General features: G+C 38.2%; 1 protein-coding gene across 2 annotated transcripts; it reads left to right on the top strand.

Annotated features, from left to right (window-relative positions):
- Positions 1-592: 592 nt before the first annotated feature.
- Hoatz (HOATZ cilia and flagella associated protein) lies at positions 593-24,099 on the top strand. Of its 2 annotated transcripts, none has more exons than XM_045144914.1 (6): positions 593-818; positions 1,591-1,629; positions 2,056-2,117; positions 20,997-21,056; positions 21,594-21,646; positions 24,014-24,099. In XM_045144914.1, exons 1-6 carry the CDS (start codon positions 593-595, stop codon positions 24,069-24,071), a joined length of 498 nt encoding a protein of 165 aa, XP_045000849.1. In that variant the 3' UTR covers positions 24,072-24,099. The 2 variants fall into 2 exon arrangements, with proteins under 2 accessions (XP_045000849.1, XP_045000850.1); XM_045144915.1 differs by having other exon boundaries at positions 20,997-21,081; positions 24,014-24,039.
- Positions 24,100-24,333: the final 234 nt, after the last annotated feature.

The raw sequence follows: 24,333 nt of genomic DNA, 5'->3' as shown, positions 1-24,333 counted from the left end.
CAAATCATCTTTGTTGAGGTATCTCAATCCATTTACTAGATCTTTCCCTTTTAATCGTTTACTATAGTTGCACTTGAGAAAACTTTTGGTGGGAAAGGATTAGTAAAATGTAGTGACAAGTGAAATCAAGCTCGTTTCCTATGATTCATCCTAAAATAGTAGGGGCGAGGAGTCACAAAAGCTTGTCCATGGTCACCTCTGAACCCAGGTCTGGACTAGGAGTTGGGCTGCCCTGATCCGAAGTTTGGGTGCTGAGCTTTGGCGCTCTTGCCCAAAGGGAGAGCGAGGTGATGGCCCTTGAGAATTTAAAGTTTACTTTATTCAGCTGTTGGGGCGGGGGAGACACGCTGATTTAGGATCTAGGAGGCTGAAGGGCTTCTCCACCAACTCTCACAGGACGGAACATAGCGCAGAGAGGCTTTGACTGGCCTGCGATCACGATCAGAAGTCGCTGCAGCTGCGCCCCAAGCGCGCGGGCATCCCATCACCTACTGAAGGAACTGGATTTCCAGCCGCCGCTGTTCCCAACTCACTGGACGGTTCCCGGAGGGGGCGGGAGCGGAGCTGGGGGAGGGAAGCGTCTCTAGTTGCCATGGCAATGGGGCCTGGCGGCTGCAGCCCTACCAACTCAGAGCAATCTCAGGAAATTTGCTCCGCAGGACTGCTGGTGTTCTCCGGCTGCTCAGAGCACGATGCCAACTTGGCTAAACATTTCTGGCTCGGGGCGTCGATGTATCCCCCGACGGAATCTCAGCTGGTGCTGAGAGGCAGCCACCAGCGTCTGCCAGTGGCCGGGTCTTCTAAGACCCTTGTGCCTGGTGAGTACATTGTCGGCCACCCCCTGGAGAAACTGCCCACCCTAATTCTGAAGAATCTTGCAACTGTCTGCAAAGTACAAGTCCTACTAGCATATACAAATACATCTTAAATACCTCTTAAATTATAACTTCTGGGCTGGAGAGATGGCTTAGCGGTTAAGCGCTTGCCTGTGAAGCCTAAGGACCCCGGTTTGAGGCTCGGTTCCCCAGGTCCCACGTTAGCCAGATGCACAAGGGGGCGCACGCGTCTGGAGTTCGTTTGCAGAGGCTGGAAGCCCTGGCGCGCCCATTCTGTCTCTCTCCCTCTATCTGTCTTTCTTCTGTGTCTGTCGCTCTCAAATAAATAAATGAAAAAAAATTTTAAAAAATTATAACTTCTGTTTGGCAAACGGTACGGACTAGTCTTGGATATTAGCTAAAAGATTATTGAGCGTGGTGGCGCACGCCTTTAATCCCAGCACTCAGGAGGCAGAGGTGGGAGGATCGCAATGAGTTCGAGGCCACCCTGAGAATACAGAGTAAATTCCAGGTCAGCCTGGGCTACAATGAGACCCTACCTCAAACAAACAAACAAACAGTATTGAGGACAGTATTTACACAATTAAGTTCAAGCATGAAAGTCCTAGAGAAAGTTGGAGTCAAAGTCGACTTCAGTAACCAAGTTTACTAACTGGCAAGCCAATGTTTTTATGTAATACTAATAGGTATAGAAAATGCTTTTAATGTTGTGGTATTTTCAATGATTTCTTTATTTCCCTTTTGTATGTCTTAGAGAAAAGTACTTCTCTGCCTTTTCCCCTGGAAAATAACAGTAAGTACCAAGTTTAATACCATTTGATAGGTAGAGTCTTGGGTTATTCAGAAAGTAAAAACTATAAGTGTACAATTTCACATTTTGGTATAACTTTCTGAATTACATGCCTCGGGAACCACACTATATACAAGGAGGACAATGCCTCAATTTCTGTAACAGGTTGAATTACAATCTGTGATTCTACATATATGTTATTTTTAGAGACCATTTCTGGTCTCCACTCAAGCTTACTCAGCAGCAGCAATCAAATCTAATTAACTCAGTCTCTAATGATTTATTAATGTAGTTACAGGGTTTCAAGATAGTATACATGTGTAAATTTTCCTATTATATTAACCTTTATCCAATTTTACATCAATATTATTTTATAATCATGGCAAAAGTATTTCAGATTAAATGTGACTTTATTTCCTCTAAATACAGATATTCATACTGAAGCTCTAAAGATTCAGGAATCTGAGGAGAAAGAAAAGTATCTCCAAAAGGTAGGGCCAATATTTCACTTTTTCTGATGTCTATTAAATGTCTACAATTTTTTATTGTTTATTGGTGCTGAAGATATTCCATATATATATATATATATATATATATATATATATATGTCTTCTAATGATAATTTTTTAAAAGCCTTTGTGAGAATTTTAATTAAAAATTGAGAGCCAGGCATGGTGGTGCATGCCTTTAATCCCAGTACTTGGGAGGCAGAGGTAGGATGATCATCGTAAGTTCGAGGTTAGCCTGAGACTACATAGTAAATTCCAGGTCAGCCTGGGCTAGAACGAGACCCTACCTTGAAAAAAAGTTTAGAAATTCTCTCCGGGCCTCATGGAGAAGCAGAGGCAGGAAGACCAAAAGTTCAAGGCTATGCCACAGTGAGCTCAGGGCCTGCCTGGGAAACTGATTGAGGCTTGTCTCAAAATTCTAAAAATTAAATTTTGAAAGAGGGTTGGGGTAGAGCACTTACTTACATTGCATGTATTAAGCCCTACACTCAATCACTAGTACCACAAAAAAGAAAAAAAAGAGAAATTCTATTAAACTTTGGCTATTTTTGTTCTCTGCAAAAGTGCAAAGTAGTACAGGAACAATGATAATCAGGGAAGAACCTGTAGGAAGATAGATTCACACTTTTCAATAAGGTTCCAAGACATATACAATACTCTATGGCCAAAAGTATTAAATAAGAATAGAAAAAAATTGTTGTCTTACGAAATCAAAATCAAATAAATAGAGGAGTGAATCCATCATATGGGCTCTTCTTTACTCAAGGCTAAACTTAAACTTTGGTGTACTAAATTCAAAATCAAATGAATAGAGGAGTGAGTCTGTCATCTGCTTTTCTTGACTCAAGACTGAACTTAAACAATGGTGTACTAAAGTCAGCTGAGCACAGGGTCTCTTTTTCACTACCACATTATACAACCTTTAACTCAGCAATTATAATACAGTGATTTATAGTAGCATTTTGTTGGATCCAGAGATAAATTTTATTCCTATTGTTTGACTATAAAAGCAAAGAGAATATTTGTTTTAGACTAATATCTTTAGTCACTGGACATATTGGCAAATTTTAAAGGATGTATTAAGAATTCTACATAAGCCGGGCATGGTGGCACACACCTTTAATCCCAGCCAGCACTCAGGAGGCAGAGATAGGAGGATCACCATGAGTTTGAGGCCACCCTGAGACTACATAGAGAATTCCAGGTCAGCCTGAGCTAAAGTGAGACCCTACCTCAAAAAACCAAAAAAAAAAAACACAAAAATCTACATAAATTACAGGATAATATACTGAGATTTTCTGATCACAATTCACTTCCGGGACTACTGATTATGTGATTAAAATTAATTAGAATTTTAGGTATTATCTGCAATATATTTATAGCATTTATAGGATTTTTAAAACTTAATTTTTAGTGAATCAAATAAACATCATTACCAGGCACAGTGGCTCATACCTGTAATCTCAACACCTGGAAGGTTGAGGCAGAAGGATTGTCACATACTACATAGTGCTACATAGTGATTTCCAGGCAAGCCTAGACTATAGAGTGAGACCCTTTCTCAAAATAATAATAATAATAATAATAAGATAAAGTAAAATAAAAAAATCATTACAAGCAACTTTTAAGGTTGGAGAGACATCTCAGTGGTTAAGGCACTTGCCTATAAAGCCTAACAGCATGAGTTTGGTTCTCTAGTACCCATATAAAGCCAGATGCACAAAGTGGCACATATGTCTGCAGTTTGCAGTGGCTAGAGGCCTTGGTGTGCCCATTCTCTCCCTCTATCTCTTTCTGCTTATAAATAACTAACTAAATAAATAAATATTTATAAATAAATACTTTTAAAGTCAACTTTAATATTTAGAAATTAATTTTCATTGTATTTCATTAGGAAGGGATTAGAAATGAAAGGTTAAAGACGAACAATAGTTAATTTTATAAGCTTTAGTCAGACAATAAGAAAGATGTAGGGCAGGGTGTGGTGGTACACCTATTTAATCCCAGCACTTGGGAGGCAGAGGTAGGAGGATCGCTGTGAGTCTTGCTGGAGATTACAAAGTGAATTTCAGGTCAGCCTGGACTAGAGTGACACCCTCCCGTAAAAAAAAAAAAAAAAAAGAGAGAGAGAGCCAGAGAAATGGCTTAGTGGTTAATGCACTTGCCTGCAAAGCCAAAGGACCCAGGTCCCAGACCCATGTAAGCCAGATGTACAAGGTGGTTCATGTGTCTTGAATTCCTTTGGCTAGAGTGGCTAGAGGCCCTGGAGCACCCATTCTCTCTCTCTATCAGCCTCTTTCTCTGTCTCTCAAGTTAATAAATAAAAATTTTTTTAAAAAAGAAAGATGTGGGTTTCAGGTGGATGTCATACTGTAAACTATTATATTAATAATCTCAGAACTAGTTTTATTGACTTGTGTCCTTTAATTAATTCATTAACTATTATTATATTATGACATTTATTATTTATTATTTGTTGTAACTAATATAACGTTTATTAAGAGCCTGTTATATACAAGTACTGTACTAAATGCTGGGTTAAAAAGTAACATGTTGTCCCAGACTTCAAGGACTATGTTATCCAGTAGGGGAGGTAGGCAATAAATTCAATAATTATGATATATAAATGTGATATACATATGCATATACTATTACAGCCCGCTGAAGTCAGGCATGGTGGTACATGCCTATAACCCCACCACTTGGGAGTAGAGTATCACAAATGCATGGACAGCCTGGGCCACATAGCAAGTTTGAGACAAACATAGGCTACATAGAAAGACTGAATGAACAAACAAACAAACAAAAAATACAAAACATCGAAGGTCAAATCAAACTTAAGGAATCAAGTAACCTCTCTAAAGCACTGAGCTTTGAAGGATGTAGAGTTTGTCAGACAAACAATATGTAACACTCTCTTCCACACATCATCTTAAACAAAAGGCTGAGAAACTATTAAAAGCCACCTTCTAGATGAACTACATATCTACCTAAAATACACATATGATATTGCTACTCCTCTCTCTTCATTCTTCCCCTGTGGCTCCCCATTTCCCACAGGATGAGGAACAAACTCCTTGGATGTTTGAGTTCCTTTTCAACCTGCCCATAATCTGAGTACTTCTCCTATGGCTACCTCTCTTCTCTGATGCATATTGTGTGTTACACACTAATCTGAGCAGTTTACATGTATTAACTCATACACACTCCTTTAAAATGCTCCTGCATTCTGAGAACTGGTTCTCAACTGCCTAGGCTAAATTATACTACGTACACTTTCCTATATGTGCTACTGAAGTGATGAATAGGCAAAATTGATTTGCATAGACCCAAATATGCACAATGTCTGCCAAGTTGTACATTAAGCCAAGGGGTCCTGCAGTACAATATGGAAGATGATTTTATTTGCTGAGAGTAGAAGAGGCCTAAGAAATCAGTAAGCCAGAAGGAAAGAAGGGGAATATTAGCTCACTTAGTAAGTACTATACAGTATAGCTCTATTTAAATAATCCCAAGTTAGTTCATTTTCCATTATTAACAAAATATCTGAGATAACTAAATTAAAAAGAGGAAAGGTTAAGGTGGGCATGGTGGCACACGTCTGTAATCCAAGAAATTGGCAGGTGAAAGCAGGAAGATCAGAAGTTCAAGGCTAGCTTCAAATATATAGCAAGCTTAAAGTCAACTTGAGCTACATGAGACCTTCTCTCATAAAGAACAAGACAAAAGGACTGGAGAGATGGCTTAGTGGTTAAGCGCTCACCTATGAAGCCTATGGACCCTGGTTCGAGGCTCGGTTCCCCAGGTCCCACGTTAGCCAGATGCACAAGGGGGCGCACGCATCTGGAGTTCGTTTGCAGTGGCTGGAAGCCCTGGTGCACCCATTCTCTCTCTCTGTCTTTCTCTCTGTGTCTGTTGCTCTCAAATAAATAAATAAAAAATGAACCAAAAAATATTTAAAAAAAAAAAAAAGAACAAGACAAAAACAACAAGAAAAGTCTATGCTGGGTAACAGTTTCGTTTTGGAGGTTTCAGTGAATGGTGAATTAGCTTTGTTGCTCTTGGGCCTATGGCAAAGCAGAAGCATGTGCTGTGGTGGAAGACGGTGCTCATCTCTTGACTGAGAGCAAAGAGAAAGGGAGAAAGAGACCAAGATCCCAGCACTGATTCCATTTGAAGATAAGCCCCTCAATAACCCAATCTCAACCTCTTAAACTTTCCACCACCTTCCAGTAACACTGTAGGCTAGAGACCAGCCTTTTAATCATAGATATGCATTATACCAAATTCCATGCTGCAAAAGGTCAACCAAGAGAATCCTGAATGTTCTTATTGATATCCTGAGGTAAGATTGAGATATAAGATGTGTAAAGCCAATTAATTGTGTACAAAGTATGTGTTATACACCAAGCTGATCAGTTTACATGGATTATCCTGTATATACACTCCTTTAAAATGCCCCTCAATGATTTTCACCATTTGACTGTAAACAAAGTTTAAATGATTTTCCAGAGTTCTGACAACTGGGAAGTGACAGAGATTAGAATCGATGCCAGAAACCTAACTCAAAAGCTTATGAAATTAACCCCATAATAGACTCATTCTATACCAATGATTGCTGATCATGGCATTGTTCAGGCATGTTACCCAATATGCTAAAATTCAAAGTTACACTATGAAACACTGTCTCTAGCCCACAGGGATATGAGTTGCTCTTCCACCTGCAGTGTACTTCAATGCCTGCCTAAAGTTCTCTTCCCCATTTGCCCTCAAGGCTTAGCTCTAATGCCAGCTTCTGAAAATCCATCCCAGGGGTCACCTATAGACTAACAGCTACAGGTCCTCTCTCATGGTACTTTTCAGTCTCTGGTCTGGTTGTAGGTACTTGTGAATGTTTTTCTCTGTCCTACTGGATTTAGGAGACACAGGATAGTAGACTTTATAGACAACAAGTTCAAAATCCCAACTTTGCCACTTACTACTTGTGTGCCTCTGAGTATTAGCCTCTGTGATACTTACCTTTTTCAAATAGTAAGGAAGAATGATCTCTAAAATACCTACTTCATAGAGTTCATGTAAGATACATAAAGCACTTAGCTATAATTTACCCTCATTAAATGCCCTTTATAAGGGTAAAAGTCTTGCTTTTTTCATTAATCTAGTGCCTTTCTGGTTACTGAAACTCAAATATTTGTTTATTGATTCAGTGAATGTATAATTTGCACAGTTAAGGTAATTCATGAGTCATTACTGTTTATATAGTGATTTGTTTGTTGGTTTGTTGTTGTTTTGGCACTGGGGATTGAATCCATGCCCCATGCAAACACACTCCCAAGAACGAATGTGTTACATCTCTCTTCTTAGTGTTGCCATTATCTCTTGGGTCTGGAAAAAAATGTAACTCCCTTAATTACTAAAACAGAATCTGGTTTTGGAAACTACTATTTTTCCTAAGTCTGCAAGACACTCTCAACATTGCTGCCACTATCAGCCTACAATTTTCAGCTTGCTGGTAGAAATAAATGAGGGAAACTAATAAACCGTAGCAATGGCTCATTCAACAGAACCTTCTACATGTTGTAAATATATACACTGATAAATAAATTCCGGATATAACTCTCATCTTAAAGTACAGAAAAATATTTCCTATAAATGCTTTTTAAGGTTTATGCATGCATTTTATTTTGTAAACTAATGAAAATCTAGAAATTTATTTTCTGTCTTCTGAAAATACCTTCTTTCTGAAAATAGCTTTCTTTCCCCAACAGATATTGATTTTTCAGTTGTTAAAGTTTTTTAAACTTTAATGTTATTCTCCATTCTAGAACATTTTCCAGGTATGCATTATAAATGCTTTTGGTTCCTGGACAAAATGCTATTAATCATAGCTACTATTTCTGTGATGGATATCCATGGCAGGAAATCAGAAACAATTGAGTCTGTCAAGATTAAATGGCTTGCTATGTCCATAAAGGAAACCTTATAGCACTATACTGGACCATTATTCTTCCTTTGAGAGTTCTAAAGTAGTCTGAAAACATTATAGTAAATGAATAGTCAGCTAATTCTTTCAGATCATAAAACTAATTTGCTTTCTAGTTTTGCCACCTTTAGGAAAGCTCTTTAGCTGATTAACTCTTTGTGAAAAGAATTATAAATAATTCATTTGCCAAGAGAATTAAGAAGAGGTCAGAGCACTATTTCAAGGTGTGTGTATGTGTATTGTGTGTATATGTGTGCAATTTTAAAATGTGCATCTGAAATAAATTTTAACATGAATGAATAGAAACCAAAGGATTTTTTAAAATCAGGAAAACATGCCATCTAGAGAATAGTGCCTCAGACAGGCTCTTCATTAGGAATTGGGGTTTGTCTGTTCTGTTACATGCCCTATACAGCCAATGCTGACATTTGGCATAAGCCTTCTTCAAAAATTTGCAACAGGGCTGAAGACATGGCTTAGTGGTTAAGGCACTTGCCTGCAAAGCCAAAGAACCTCAGTTTGATTCCCCAAGATCCACATAAGCCCAATCCACAAGGTGGCACATGTGTCTGAAGTTCATTTGCAGCAGCTGGAGGCCCTGGCACACCCATTCTCTCTCTCTCTTGTAAATAAACAAACAGGTGCCTTGCTTGAACCAGAAACAAGTCATATCACAATGGCATTATTCTTAGAAGAATGTTAAAGGCCTCACCAAAAAAAAAGTGTGCTTTTAAACTCTGAGGTATGAAAGTGGGAAACTCATTATTGTCCATTATCATCCTATACTTCCATAGTAGTAAAAGGGATACTCACAAGCATCATGTAAGCTTTTCAGAGCCAAAGCAATAGTCAAGGAGTTTCCTCAGTACCTTTTCCAGGATGCTCTGAAAGAAGAAGATCCTCTTTGGTGTAAAAATTATAAGGATTGGCTTCCAAGACAAATCTAAATGTTTTCAATAATAGTGTTTCCTTGGGCTGGAGAGATGGCTTAGCAGTTAACCGCTTGCCTGTGAAGCCTAAGGACCCTGGTTGGAGGCTCGGTTCCCCAGGTCCCACGTTAGCCAGATGCACAAGGGGGCGCACGCGTCTGGAGTTCGTTTGCAGAGGCTGGAGGCCCTGGCGCGCCCATTCTCTCTCTCTCTCTCCCTCTATCTGTCTTTCTCTCTGTGTCTGTCGCTCTCAAATAAATAAATAAAAATTTTAAAAAAATAGTGTTTCCTGGCTTTTTCATCCTGCTGCCCCACCCAACATAATATTTATAAAATTCCTTCTCCATCATTAACAGAATACCAGTAGGAAGTGATGGATTCCTTCTCTGTGACAAAAGATTGTACTTAAATTCTTATTGATCCTACTTCATCAAAGGATTCAACTGGAAATACTTTGGTAGCAAATGATAAAAACCTATGTTTACTTCTTTTTACATCATCTATACTATTCCATTGTTTTCAACAATTACTCAATCTTGAAGAACATTTCAGATGGCAAATGAATTTTCCTCTACTAAGACTTCTTCAATAGCATCTAGAGTCATTTGTTCCCATACAGACACAACCACAGAATTCTATAGGACTATTCCCCAAATTCATTTCTTTCAAAGATCTACATATGTTGTCTTCCATGAACTTCACTATAAGAACAAAGTGGAAATGCTTTCAACTATTGGGCAAGGACTCATATTGACAATCTACTTATAAATATAACTAAATAAAATTATTGAATGTAAAGTGATGCAAAAAGCATCTGTTTTTAAAAATATAAAACTGTTGATGTTTCTGGCTATATGAAGTCCCATTTCCAAATAAGTAAAGATATTATAAGCAATAGAATAAATCAAATGCAACTTACGGAGAAAAAGGAATTATGCTATGACACACCTAAAACTAAATCATCTACCCTAGTCTTTTGCTTCTATCAAAGACCAAGATGAGGGCTGTAGAGATGGCTTAGCAGTTAAGTGCTTGCCTGTGAAGTCTAAGGACCCTGGTTTGAGGCTCGATTCCCCAATACCCACATAAGCCAGATACGCAAGGTGCCATATGCATCTGGAGTTTGTCTGCAGTGGCTAGAGGCCCTGGTGCACCCATTTTCTCTTTCTCTCTCTGCCTCTTTCTCTCTCTGTCTGTCACTCTCAAATAAATAAAAATAAGTAAAAACAAATTTTAAAAAATACCAAGATGTAAAAGTTCTTGAACAAATTATTCTAGAGTCAAATAATAAATTTAAATGGCTCATATTTCTATAGTTACTTAATCAGTTTATGATTTTCTGTGATTTTTTTGCACATGTCTATGCACAAAATAGTTGAAAATTTTGAGTTGCCCAACATGCAAATCCTCAGCTGAGGTAAATGTGATGGTTTATTTTCATATTTAATTCATACTAGAAACAGGGATCCTCCTCCTCTCTCTCTCTCTCTCTCTCTCTCTCTCTCTCTCTCTCTCTCTCTCTTTCTCTCTCTCTCTCTCTCTCTTTCTGTGTGAAACTGCTATTTTAAATAGTCTTTTAGTACTGACATGCTGCCTAGTGACCCTACTACACCCAAGACTATGCTGTTTCTTGTGAAGAAAATGCCTGCATCAGACCAGCTTTGTTAAGCATGAACTATAGTGCTATTGTCCTTGAGTTCAATGTTGTTATATTAGTGGTATATTTTAGTTTCTGGGTTGTTTGTTTGTTTGTTTGTTTGTTTGTTTTTCGAGGTAGGGTCTCACTCTAGCTCAGGCTGACCTGAAATTCACTCTGTACTCTCAGGGCGGCCTTGACCTCTCAGTGATCCTCCTACCTCTGCCTCCGAATGCTTGGATTAAAGGCATGTGCCACCACACCCGGCTTTAGTGGTATATTTAAAACAAAAGCTCAAGTTCCAAGGATGAGTACTATTGCCAGCAGCTGGCATGAACCTAAGAGCATGGTTCACTGCTCACGAATTCATGGTGTGTGGTGACTTTCCAGAACATAAGTACTTCAAGTAATGAGAATCATATGTACTCCTAAAGTTGGTCTAATCATAGTTTAATATGCAAAGGTGCTCAGTATCTACTTCCAGCCATACCTCTCCAGGCACTTCTATCACCATGGCCATTTTTTAACCTGACCTATAGACCATACTGTGCTTCCACTCTTGTCTATTGCTCCCATGTCCTTTTGTGCAACTGACTGCACACCTGCTCAGTGCCTGCCTCATCTAGGTCTTGGTCAGTGCTATTTTTTCACAACTGTACTGGGTATATCATTTGACTACACATACATGGGGGGCCCTCCACTGAAATGTAGAGTCATGAGGCCAGAAGCAACTGAAAAGTCTTTCAGATTAACAAGAGACTTAAGGGCTGAAGAGGTGGCTTAGTGGTTAAGGAACTTGCCTATAAAGCCTAAGAACCCAGGTTTGACTCCCCAGAACCCATATACGCCAGATGCATGTGGTGATGCATGTGTCTGAGTTTCATTTGCAGTGGCTGGAGGAAGTGGTGCACCCATTTTCTCTCCCTCTCTTTCTGTGCTCAATTAATCAGTTAAAAAGAGATTTAAGCAAATTAGACCCTGTGATAGGAAAGGCACAGCATCCCTCAGAAGCCAATCTAGATATTGAAAAGGAAGGCCAATATAGATAGTGAAGAGGAAGGTTAGACCATAGTAGGGACAAGAAGCTATCATGAAGTGTTTCTACATAGAGGATGATCAATGTCTGGTTTTCTTGGAAGAAATCAGTCTTTCACATGGAAATGGACTGAAGTGAGGCAGAAGTAGGGAAACCATATTGGTCACTGTAGTCATCTAGCAGGGAGGTGACAGTGGCTTGGATTAGGAGAGTGGCAGTAGGGTAGGAAAAAGTAGACAGACTTGAGAGATATTCAGGAAGTAAAATAACTAATACTCAGGTTCTTTGTTGGCTATGGAAGGTGAGGCACAGCAGTGTATCAAAGATAGTTTTCTAGCTTGCATAACAGGATAGATGGTGCCATTCTCTAAAAGAAGAAACATCAGATGAAGTTTGAAATCTTTCAATTAAGCCTGTAAAACTGTCAAGTAGGCCTGTGAATAGCTGGAAAAGAAAAGTCAGAAAAGGTATGGGCCCCAGAGGAAGTTTGAAAGCCATCTGTGTGGAGAGTCCTCATGGGCAGGACAGGAAAGACATACCTGAAAGATGAGGTCAGTCCCATTCATCCATTCATCCTATCTGTGCAATCACCATCATAGTGCAGTTTTTAGTGTCATTAGTCTTTTGTTAGCTAAAGCCAAGCTATAATAAATAGTTAGATTGGATTGTCAATATCATATAGTTTATATGGTGAAAATTATCCCAAACGTATGTGCTTTCACACACTTAAAAATGTAATGCTAATTTTATTCCCATATTTTTTTAACATTAGAGTTTCATGTTGCTTTTTTCAGTGACATGCATGTGCGTACACATGTATCAGGTGGGGAGGCAGAGGACAACCTCAAGTGTCATTCCTCAGGAATAACATCTACCTGTTTTTATAAAGATAGGGTCTCTTATTTATCTGGAGCTCATCAATTAGGCTAGATTGGCTGGCCAGCAAACCTCAGGGGTCTGCCTTCTTTGCCTCTCCAGCACTGAGATTATAAGGGCAAACTACCACACTTGGCATTTTCACATGGGTTCTAGGGATCAAGCTCAGGCCCTCATGGTGGCGCAACAAGCACTTTACCAACTGACCCATCTTCCCAGCCCCTCTCATTGCTCTTTAAAAATTTATCTTTTAAAGCAATGTTAAAGCAGTCATTTTAGAGAGAACAAAAGAGAGAGAATTGGCAGGCCAAGACCTCAGCCACTGCAATCGAACTCCAGATGCTTGCACCACCTAGTGGGCATGTGCAACCTTGTGCTTACTTCACCTTTGCACACCTGGCTTGTATGGGATCTGGAGAGTCAAACATGGGTCCTTAGGCTTTGCAGGCAAGTGCCTTAACCACTAAGCCATATCGCTAGCCTGTTTTTTTTTTTTAAGTCACTAATGCATTTCTTTTCAAGCATTTGTGTATGTGTATTGAATTAGGATTTTGAGAGGGAATAGGTTTTTTAAAGACAAGATCTAATTTTGTAACCCAGACGCCTGGAACTCACAGCAATACTCCTGCCTCAGCCTCCTGAGTGCTAGGATTATAGGCATGAGCCACCATATCCAGCTATGTGAAATTTTTATAGTAACAGCTAAATTCTTCAGGCAGTTGTTATTGATTTTCTATTAAGGTATATGTAACACAACTAAGAAAAGAAAAAAAGCCAAGAAAAACATACATGTTTCTTCTCCATAAAAGAAAACTCATATTGTATTAAAATCTACAAACTTCATTGAAATTTACACTTAAGAAAAATTTATATTGACTCCCTGTTAAATAATGACTGATAATTTTTTTCATTTTAAAAAATTGATATTTTTAATAAAATTTGTATGTCAGAGAGCTGGGTGAGGTGGTGCATGCCTTTAATCCCAGCACTTGGGAGGCAGAGGTAGGAGGATTGCCATGAGTATGAGGCCACCCTTAGACTACATAGTGAATTCCAGATCAGCCTGGGCTAGAGTGAAACCCTATCTCACACACACACAAAAAATTGTATGTCAGAGCTGCCAAATCAAGCCAAGATCACACACTTTCTAAGAAGTATAGGCAAGTGCTTAGTGCTGCATCTTTTCCCTGAAGTCAACATTCTTCCTCCCTTTTATTAATAACCCTATATCACCTTCCAGCCCCTCCCCAGCTTACTGCAGGTACTTCTACCTTCTCAACTCAGATTGGTCCCAGTGAAAGCCTTTGCACGAATTACTCAGTTTGAAGTGCATAGTAGATCATTTGAGGTCCAAAAGTTCTGTATCTTAGTGCTATAGTAGGGATAAGTTTACTACATGTCATTTGTAGGCTCTTACATAGCAAGTAATTATTCACAGACACCAAAAAAAAAAAAAAAAAAAAACCCTCTTAATTTAATAGTTGAAGCATTCTGTTGCCAAAATCAACAAGCTAGCTAGCATACTGGCTTTGAAATCACGCCAAAATGTGATTTTTTTCTTTAACTGATAGTTTTGCCTTAAGCCAATGGCATTTTTCACCATCCTCAAAATTACATTTCCAGCACTTGGGAGGCAGAGGTAGGAGGATTGCCATGAGTTTGAGGCCACCTTGAGACTACATAGTGAATTCCAGGTCACCCTGAGCTAGAGCGAGACCCTACCTTGAAAAAAAAAAAAAATTATATTTCTACCATACAAGCAAAATGCACTATAATGAAGAATAAGATTCAGAATATATAAAAGCTGAAATTTCCTAGTTACCACCTAATTATTCATATAGAATTAAAAATTAAATTAGGGAACCTCAAGGAAATGAAAATCATGGGCTAGAGAGATGGCTTAGCAATTAAGGTGCTTGCCTGCAAGATGCACAAGGTGGCACATGTGACTGGAGTTTGTTTGCAGTGGCTGGAGGCCCTGGTGTGTCCATTTTCTCTCTCAATCTGCCTCTTTCTCTTTTTCTCTCTCAAACAAATACAATATTTTTTTTAAAAAAAATGAAAATCATGATGCTCATGATCTTCTAAGCCATGGAACTTTTATCTACTTATGTAAAATTCTAAATTTGAAATTTCCCATGTTATAGTTAATGTAAATCAAATACTTAGTTTCTCGGGAGGCAGAGGTAGGAGGATCTCCGAGAGTTCGAGGCCACCCTGAGACTACATAGTGAATTCCAGGTCAGCCTGAGCCAGAGTGAGACCTTACCTTGAAAAACAAAAACAAAAAAAAAACACAAAAAAAACAAACAAAAAAAAAACATTAGTTTACATTAAATATGACCTTAGAAAACTCAACAGTTTATAAGCATTACTATAGCTCAAGTATTATTTACCCTTTAACAATTTTTTGCAAAGTGTCATGTAATACCATCAAATATAATTTTGATCAAGGCTGACTACAGACTGTACTAATTCCTTCTCCTCAAGGCCTATCATACATTGTATTTTCTTCTACAGCATAATTTTTCTGTGAAAACAGAGACTATGTCTTCTTCATATGTCCTCACAATAGTTAATACTAATTCTTCATTTTTTAAATTAAGGGTCTCTCATCTCTCTCTTTCTCTCTCTCTCCCTTTCTCTCTCTCTCTCTCTTTCCATTTCTCTTCCTCTCTCTCCCTCCCTCCTTCCTTCTTCTTCTTCCTTCTGTTGTTCCCTCCCATAGTCTCTCCTTCCCCTCCCCACCCTCCTCTTCCAAAATCTCCACAAGGTGTTTGAAGCAAAGGAAGAACATGTTATACAGTCAAACAGAACTGGATGTAAGTTTGAATCATTGGTTTTGCCAGTTACTGGTTAGTTAGGTTACCCTGGAAAAATATGTTCACTTTCCTGTGGAAAGAAATAATAATGAGGGTCTGGAGAAATGCTGCAGAAGTGTGAGGAACTGAGTTCAGGTCCCAACCACCCTCATAACTGCTTGGTGGGTGTGATGTTTCACCAGTAATCCCAATGCTGGGTAAACAAAGACAGGGGAATCTCCAGGGCAAGCTAGCTAGGTAGACTAACTGAATCAGCAAGCTTAGGTTCAAGTGAGAGACCCAGCCTCAGTAAATAAAGTGGAGTGTGATCAAGGAAGTCACCCAGTGTCAACCTCTGGCCTCCACATGCACACACACACATATCACACACATATGAAAAATAAAACCAGAGCTGGGAGATGGCTCAGTGGGTAAGAGTGCTTGCCTTAACCATGAGGACTTGAGAGAGCCTGAGACTACCTGAGTTTGATTCCCGAGCACCCATGAAAACATCTGTGCATGACTACACACACCTATTACCCTAGTCCTGTGAGGAACAGAGACCAAAGAATCACTGGGCTCATGAAAACCCTAACTGCATTCAGAGGTACTCCTTCTCAAGGAAATATGGGAATGAGTAATACAGGAAGGATACCTCACATTCTTCTCTTCTCTCTACACATCACTGACCACATCTACATGCCAGTGACCACATCTGCACATACACATGCAAACACCACACAAACACATGCACACACACACCACATACTATGCATGCAAAAATAATAAAAATAAACTGGGCATGGTGGCGCATGCCTTTAATCCCAGCACTTGGGAGGCAGAGGTAGGAGGATCACTGTGAGTTAAATATAATATAATATAATAAAACCAATGCTTACCTTTCATCTGGATTTATGTGGTAGATCAATTCTGACTGGCAAGCTTGGCAAGCAAATGCCTTTAACTGCTAAGCCATTTCTTTCCCCAGCCCTTTAGAGATTTTTTAAAAAATTTATTTATTTATTTATTTGAGAGCAACAGACACAGAGAGAAAGACAGTTAGAGGGAGAGAGAGAGAATGGGCGCGCCAGGGCTTCCAACCTCTGCAAACGAACTCCAGACACATGCGCCCCCTTGTGCATCTGGCTATCGTGGGACCTGGGGAACTGAGCCTTGAACCGGGGTCCTTAGGCTTCATAGGCAAGTGCTTAACTGCTAAGCCCTCTCTCCAGCCCGAGATTATTTTTTATTTATAAAGATTAACTAAAGGGAAATTCTATAGCATACTGGAGAAATTATGAACAGAGAAGTATTCACTAATATTAAGTGACAAACAGTACCTGAAATATTCTTCCTGTTTTCCCTTCACCAGCCAAATTCACCAAACAACTGAAAGGCCAGAATTCTTCCATGCCTGTACACAGAAAGTGGAAACTCCAGCCTTCTCTTTTTTCCTCACTCTTGTCAACATTTTAAAAGTATCAAAACAAAGTTTCCTCTCATAATAATAATAATAATAGTAATTAACATAATAATAATAAATGTCCACTGTATACTATGAATTATATTAAGCAGTTTTTGTTTAATCTCCGGTTTTCATGACTTTTTTCATACAGAAATGAAAAGACTCAGCGTAGTCTTTTGATTTATCCAAGACCACATTTCTATGTTAGTGATTACACTGAAAGGGAGATAAGGAGGAGTTGGGAGCAGTAGTTCTGATATCTCACCATTAATCTCAAAGCAGAATTGAGGTTCAAAATCAAATGTATTTGGCTTCACTAACCCATGTTACTAAAGTTGTTTGTCTCTGAAAAGCCAGAAGAGAGATCTAAATAAGTCAATTTTTAAAATATTACAAAAGGGTTGGAGAAGATTGCTTAGTGGTTAAGGTGCTTGCCTGAAAAGCCAAAGGACTCCAGGTTGATTCTCCAGGACCCACATAAGCCAGGTGCACAAGGAGACACATATGTCTAGAGTTAGTTTGCAGTGGCTAGAACCCCTGGTGCACCCATTCTCTCAACCTCTTTCTCTCTGTCTCTCATAAATAAATAAATAAATAAAATATATTTTAAATGTTACAAAAATATATTAACTACCTATGAGACATTAAATTTATATATTAACATATCTTAATTTCTTGAAAACTTTTATTCCACAATTTTTAAAGATAACATAAATAGAACATATAAATATAAGCAGATATTGAAAATTAATATTATAAATATAAATTATGGTCCCCTTAGGGTATAATTTTAAGAGTTAATTAGACTATCAAAATGTTTCATAAACTTCCATTAATGAGCCCCACCAAAATATTATGCCTAGAAATGAGAATTCTTTTGTTACGATGATATTAATAAATTATTCTTCCCTATCAATGATGCAAATTGCAAGGATATTCTCTTATCCTTGAATTGAACTTAGCTTTCCTGGTAGAAGTTTCTTAGAATAATTCACAGTACTTTTGTTCAGATAACGTAATTGTAGATGTTTTGTTATTCATGTCCAGGAAGTAGAAATCAAATCTCCTTTGAAATCTTTGTGTCTAGTATAAAACTGAATAGTTATTAAACTTTGTTGTAATAAAAAAGTTATTTAAAGTCCAAGAAAAATGAGCATATATTTGTTCTATTATTTTTGTACATTATAATTAAATATTCATCATTTTATATAAGAATCATATAACAATACAACTTACTTTACAGTATCCTAAGTATTACACAGAAAATAATTACAGTTTTTTGTTGTTTTGTTTTTTTGTTGTTGTTTATGTTTTTTGTTTTGTTTTTCAAGGTAGGGTTTCACTCTAGCTCAGGCTGACCTGGAATTCACTATGTAGTCCCAGGGTAGCCTTGAACTCATAGCAATCCTCCTACCTCTGCCTCCCAAATGCTGGAATTAAAGGCATGTGCCACAATGCCTGGCTCCAGTTATAGTTTTTTAGGACTAAATTTAGCCATTGTTTAATTTCATTTTCTTAAAGCTTTGAGAGATTTTGCTTGGCTAGTAGTTGTATATTAGATAGTACAATGATTCTATTCATGCATCATGACTTAAGCATTTCAAGTCAATGGAAATTCATTAAGTATCAGTTACTAGACATTTTTGAGTTCAAAGAAAGGATAAAAATGTAAGAAAGATTTCAAAAGAGACTTGTAGCAGGAGAGTGAGATCAATATACTAATCAAGATATAAAGTGCTATGTAATCACAGTATGGGAGTGATCCATTCCAGCTGAGTACACATGTAATGGAAAAGCTGGACAAGAAACTAACATTGAATATGTACAATGGGGTCTTTATTGACAGACATTACTTTATTCAATCCATAACAAGTTGACAGGTATCATGAAACTTAGCTTACTTTTCAAAAGTATTGGTTTCTTCTTCACTATGATATGTGATGCCTAAACTTTAGCTATAAAGTAGAAATCCTTTCCCAAAATAAAATTAAATTTTTCTAGGCTCATAAAAAAGTAAGATTCATACAACTGCAGGTAAAGCACCTGGCTGCTGATTACAGGTGCTCAGTGTGAGCCCCTCCTCCTCCTCCTCTTTGTCTCAGGGATCATCCCTGAAGTTGCTAGCTTCTTCAGCTGAGCTTCAGGATGAGAGAATTACCCTGAGGAATTACTTAGCAATGCCATTTCCTCTATCTCAAAAGCTTTGTTCTTTATCCTGTCTCCGTCAGTGCCTGGAAACCCCAGTTTCAGTTATGAGCATGAACATCACCCCTCTAAATCATCTCTGAGTCTACATCCACAGTGCAAACACATCTAGTGCTAATGAAGGGTCTCAGTTCTTTAACTGCAAGCCATACTAAACCAACCCAGAGCACTGGAAACTATTTACTTAAGGTTTTAATTTAATTTTATTTTTTTAATTATGTTATGCTCTTATATTCCCTCTTCCCAACCCCCATTCCACTCTGGACCCTCCTCAGTGGGGTTACTTGGTATTCACTGTGGGGTCCTGAAGGCTTCGGTCATTCTGAGGGGTGGGATACCATGCCTTAGGATAATCCTACTTACCCTGTGGCTCTTTCAATCTTCCCACCCCTTCTTCCACAACGTTCCCTGAGTCTTGGCTGGTGCATTAGCAGTCTGATTTAGTGTTGAGCTTTCTGTTGCCTCTAGATTTCTGCTTTGGTAATTTTGAGTGACTACAATGTCTGTCAACATCAGCATGTAGATGGTTCCCAGGCCAGCAGTGAGAGAAGTTTTTTTCTATAAACAGGAATTGTGTTTTGCTCAGTAACATTGAAACACGCTCCTCCCCACCAAATGAAGTTGAAGTTATAACCCCAGTACCTCACAGTGAGACCTGATTTGTAAATATGGTTGATGCAGATTACATGATTGAAGATGAAGTCATACTGGCTAATTCAGTATGATTGGAGTCATCATAAGAAGGTGACCATATGAAGACAGATACCAAGAAGAATGTCATGTGACAAGGAAGACAGAGAATATAGTTGTGCAAGCCTCAGCATGCCACAGATGGCCAGTAAACCACCTACAAGGCCAAGTAGAAAGAGGACCAGAAACCCAATCAGCTTGGGGGCTGCACGGTGTGGGGAGCACAGCCCTGTTGACATTGATTTTGAATATCTAGCCTACAGAGGAGTGAGACAACAGTGCTGTTTTAAACCAAGTCTGTAGCCCTAGGAGAACCACACTCAGTACATGATGGATACATGAACTGGGTTTGTTCCCTGTCTCTGAAAAAGTTATGTCTCATTATCACTTCTTATTTCTTTCTTTTAGCCTTAATCTAAACAGATTTTTCCCGATGTTTGCCTACTTTATAGTCCATATGTTTACACATCTTTAGTATTGCATTAAATTAGGTTTTACCCTTATGAAAACTTACCTATAATGTACATGTACTGATAGCTAAGACAGAAGATTTGAAGGAATGAGACTTTATTCCCTGCACAAGTGCTAAGAACTGCCCTCTTCCCCTGAAGGCTGAGGCAGGGGCATGCTCTTGGGTTTGCCCAACCTGTATCTTATTGCCATTCAGTGGCATTGTCTATGATGGTCAATAGCTAGAACTTTGTAATCAAGAGCTGGGATCAATCCAGAATCTCATTACATAGCTTGGGTAAGATTTTTGTTTGTTTGCTTGGTTGTTTTTCAAGGTAGGGACTCACTCTAGCCCAGGCTGACATGGAATTCACTATGTAGTCTTAGTGTGGCCTCAAACCTATGGCGACCCTCCTATCTCTGCTGGTTAAAGGTGTGAGTCACTATGCCTGTCTTGGGTAAGTTTTTTAACCTAATTCTGCTTCAATTTATTCATGAGTCAAACGGAGTAATAGTTTTCTGAGTTCTTACACGAAAATCATAGTATGTCTTTAAAGCTCTTTACATAGTTCATATAATATCTTTCTAAATAATATCTTAATAGTGGTTATAGGCAAATAAAACCTCGCCACTTAGAATCAAACCAAATTACTTTGCATAAATCTATTGTGGGAAAATATTTTAAAGTTTTGTCAATACTGGAAGAAAATGGAAGATTTCTACCTTCCACAAACACAAGGTTTAAATATCAGGTCAGAATACCCACTCTTTTTTTTCTCCCTTTAAACAGGCTAAAAAGAGAGCTGAGATTCTCCAGCTCTTAAGGAAACAAAGAGAAGACCGGATCTTGGTGAGACTGACAATGAAGCATTTGGGTAACTAACCATAAGGGGATAATCTGTGAAATTCTCAGAGGTCAGTGTTACAGGTTGACCCTTTAAGTCTACACTCACAGTCTTGAGCCTTCTATACTAGAGAAGGGCAAGGCACAAAGATTACATAAATTTGACAGGTTGTGACAAGCAGGGCAATCTCCAGAGCTTGCAGCTCTCCTGGCATAAGAAATGAGGTGTGGTTATTATGGAGTTTATCATTCACATATACATATATATTTCTTTTATAATGGTCACTCTACATCATAGAAAAATAAATGGTAAGTGACGACAAACCTTATAATAATAGCACTCTTGAAACTTATGGATACACAAACACATACTTCTGAATGAACCTCAAATTCCAATCTGGGTATTTCTGAACAAATAGCTTTCAGACATATGAAGCTATCCCTGACATAAACTCTGTGATGATTTTACCTTGGATTTTTTTCAAGCAATAAATTTCAGTGATTACAATAAATGAACATTTTCCCTTCTGATCTTTTTTTTAGAAAGAACTGATTTCCTTACCTTATAAGCCTAAGGCTAAAATGCCCCAAGAAAAGTAAGTATGTCAAAATTATTCCCAATTTTTATTTAATGTCGAAAGAAGCATTTGGGGCCTGGAGAGATGGCTTAGTGATTAAGGCACTTGGCTGCAAAGCCAAGGGACCCAGGTTCAATTCCCCAGGACCCAAGTTAGCCAGATACACAAGGGGGCACATGCATCTGGAGTTCATTGGCAGTGGCTGGAGGCTCTGGCATGCCCATTCTCTGTCTCACTCTCTCTCTCAAATAATTTAAAAAAATAGGGCTAAAGAGATGGCTTAGCAGTTAAGCACTTGCCTGTGAAGCCTAAGGACCCTGGTTCAAGGCTCAGTTCCCCAGGATACATGTTAGCCAGATGTACAAGGGGGTACACATGTCTGGAGTTCGTTTGCAATGGCTGGAGGGCCTGGCGCACCCATTCTCTCTCTCTCTGCCTCTCTCTCTGTCTCTCTCTCTCTCTCTCTGTTGCTCTCAAATAAATAAATAAAAATAAATGAAAAAATTAAAACAAAAATTTAAAAATAAAGTATAAAAAGAAGCATTGTATATATTTTTTAATTTTATTTATTTGGGAGATGAGGAGAGACCACAGTCCAGGGCCTCTTGCCACTGCAAACTTTAGGTACATATGCAACTTTGTGGGTCTGAATTTATATGGGTACTGGGGGATTGAACCCAGACCTGTGGGCTTTGCAAGCAAGTGCCTTTAACCACTGAGCCATCTCCCCATTCCTAAAGAATAATAGTATCTTTTCATACTATGTTTAGAAAAGAAGTTACAGAAGAAATAGATGTGAATATTACTTTATTGATGGCTTACTCCTTTAATGTTACTAAAGCAATAGCCTGAAAGGATGATTATGTCTATGCTGATTTTAAATTTTTCTTTTTAGTATGAAAAAAGCATTTAGTTATCTGGCTAGTTTGTCTACATCTACAATTTAATTTCTTGCTTTTTAGCCAAATGATGGATAAAGACTGCTACATGCTATGTCTAGGGACTAAGATTTCTGCACACAGTTTCACAAAACATTCCTTGCTACTACCCACTTTGATCCACCTGAGTATATTATGTTACAGACAATTCTTAGTTACTTAATTTCTTTTGTAATGTAGTCTATCATGAAGCTGGAGTTTCATTCCATTACACAATAACATCTTCCTCTGTTCCTCTTATAGTTCCTGTGGGTCATTCTTCTGGAAATTAATCATGTACTACTCTGTCCTCATATTTTATAATTCTTTAACTCATTGCCTCTTATCTTATTTAACATTTCACATATTTTCTACATTATCTGTAATGACATAAGCTCCATGAGAGATTGGGACACCCAATGTGCCTACAACTAAAAATTCAGGATACATTAAAAAACATCAGATAAACCACAACCCTATAGGAAATACCTGCAATCCCACTGAGGAGCATCCCCAGTGGAATGGGGGCAGGGATGAGGGAAAAGAGGGTACCAATACATGATTTATTCCTATAAAATATGTTATTAATAACATTAATTTTCAAATGCCTAAACAAAAATAGGAGTAACATGTAATTTAGTATTAGCTAATTCAGAATTTGTACCTCTAGGTGGTCATTTATAAACATTTTAAAATTTTTATAAAGACTTCTCCCTCCATCCTTTCCTTTCTTGCCTAAAGCTCCTATACACATGCATGCAACTTTTATCATCTCTCCTTCAGCAGATCTTAGAATAATCCATGTTCCTTTCTTTTTTTTTTAAATTTTTTTTTGTCTATTTTTTATTTATTTATTTGAGAGCGACAGACACAGAGAGAAAGACAGATAGAGGGAGAGAGAGAGAATGGGCGCGCCAGGGCTTCCAGCCACTGCAAACGAACTCCAGATGCGTGCGCCCCCTTGTGCATCTGGCTAACGTGGGACCTGGGGAACCGAGCCTCGAACCGGGGTCCTTAGGCTTCACAGGCAAGCGCTTAACCGCTAAGCCATCTCTCCAGCCCATGTTCCTTTCTATCAGAAAGAACTGGGAAGTATTTTCATAGTGCAATTTAATAGTAATATACTAATTATTCAACCCAGGAATATTTGCATTTTACAAGAGGGCTTAGAAGAAGGAATAGTTACTAATCCAAAGAAATCAATTACCAATGATAAAATCTCAGATGTGTTATTCTTGGGTAAGCAAAATATTTAGAGTAAGAGGTCTCTTTCTGTGTCTTTCAAATCACACTTTACAGTACAATAATGACTTTCCCATTTATGTTTATACTTGGTTGCAAACCCACTGCATATTCAGAATCTGCAATAATTTTTATTGGGGAAATACTCTAAAGTTGTTTCATGCTACACTGTGTTCATGACAAGGTAGTTCTGTGTACAGGAAGTAATGCATATTATTATCAACAGGAAAGAGTCACCAGAGCCAGATAAACAGGACCAAGAAGAAGTCAAAGCCTTGGACTGATATGATTGACATTTAGTATAGAATGACTGACAGTTATCTTCACTTTGAAGCAACCTATGCTTAATCAGTGTTATCAGGTCACTGAAAGCTAAAATAGACAAAGAGATAGAAGTTAGATGCATAGATTTCCAGGAACTTTACCTATTTTGAGTGTTTATATTAAACTAGACTAAAATAAAAGTTACTTGTGCAGACAAATGGATTTTATCAGTTATTTAACATATGTGTCTGTATTTCATATATTATGACTACTATCATTACA

Source organism: Jaculus jaculus, chromosome 3 (genome assembly GCF_020740685.1).
Source record: "Jaculus jaculus isolate mJacJac1 chromosome 3, mJacJac1.mat.Y.cur, whole genome shotgun sequence".
In the NCBI taxonomy this organism is placed as follows: Eukaryota; Metazoa; Chordata; class Mammalia; order Rodentia; family Dipodidae; genus Jaculus; species Jaculus jaculus.
The sequence above is the reverse complement of the archived record's forward strand: the minus strand, read 5'-3'. Positions and strand labels throughout refer to the sequence as shown.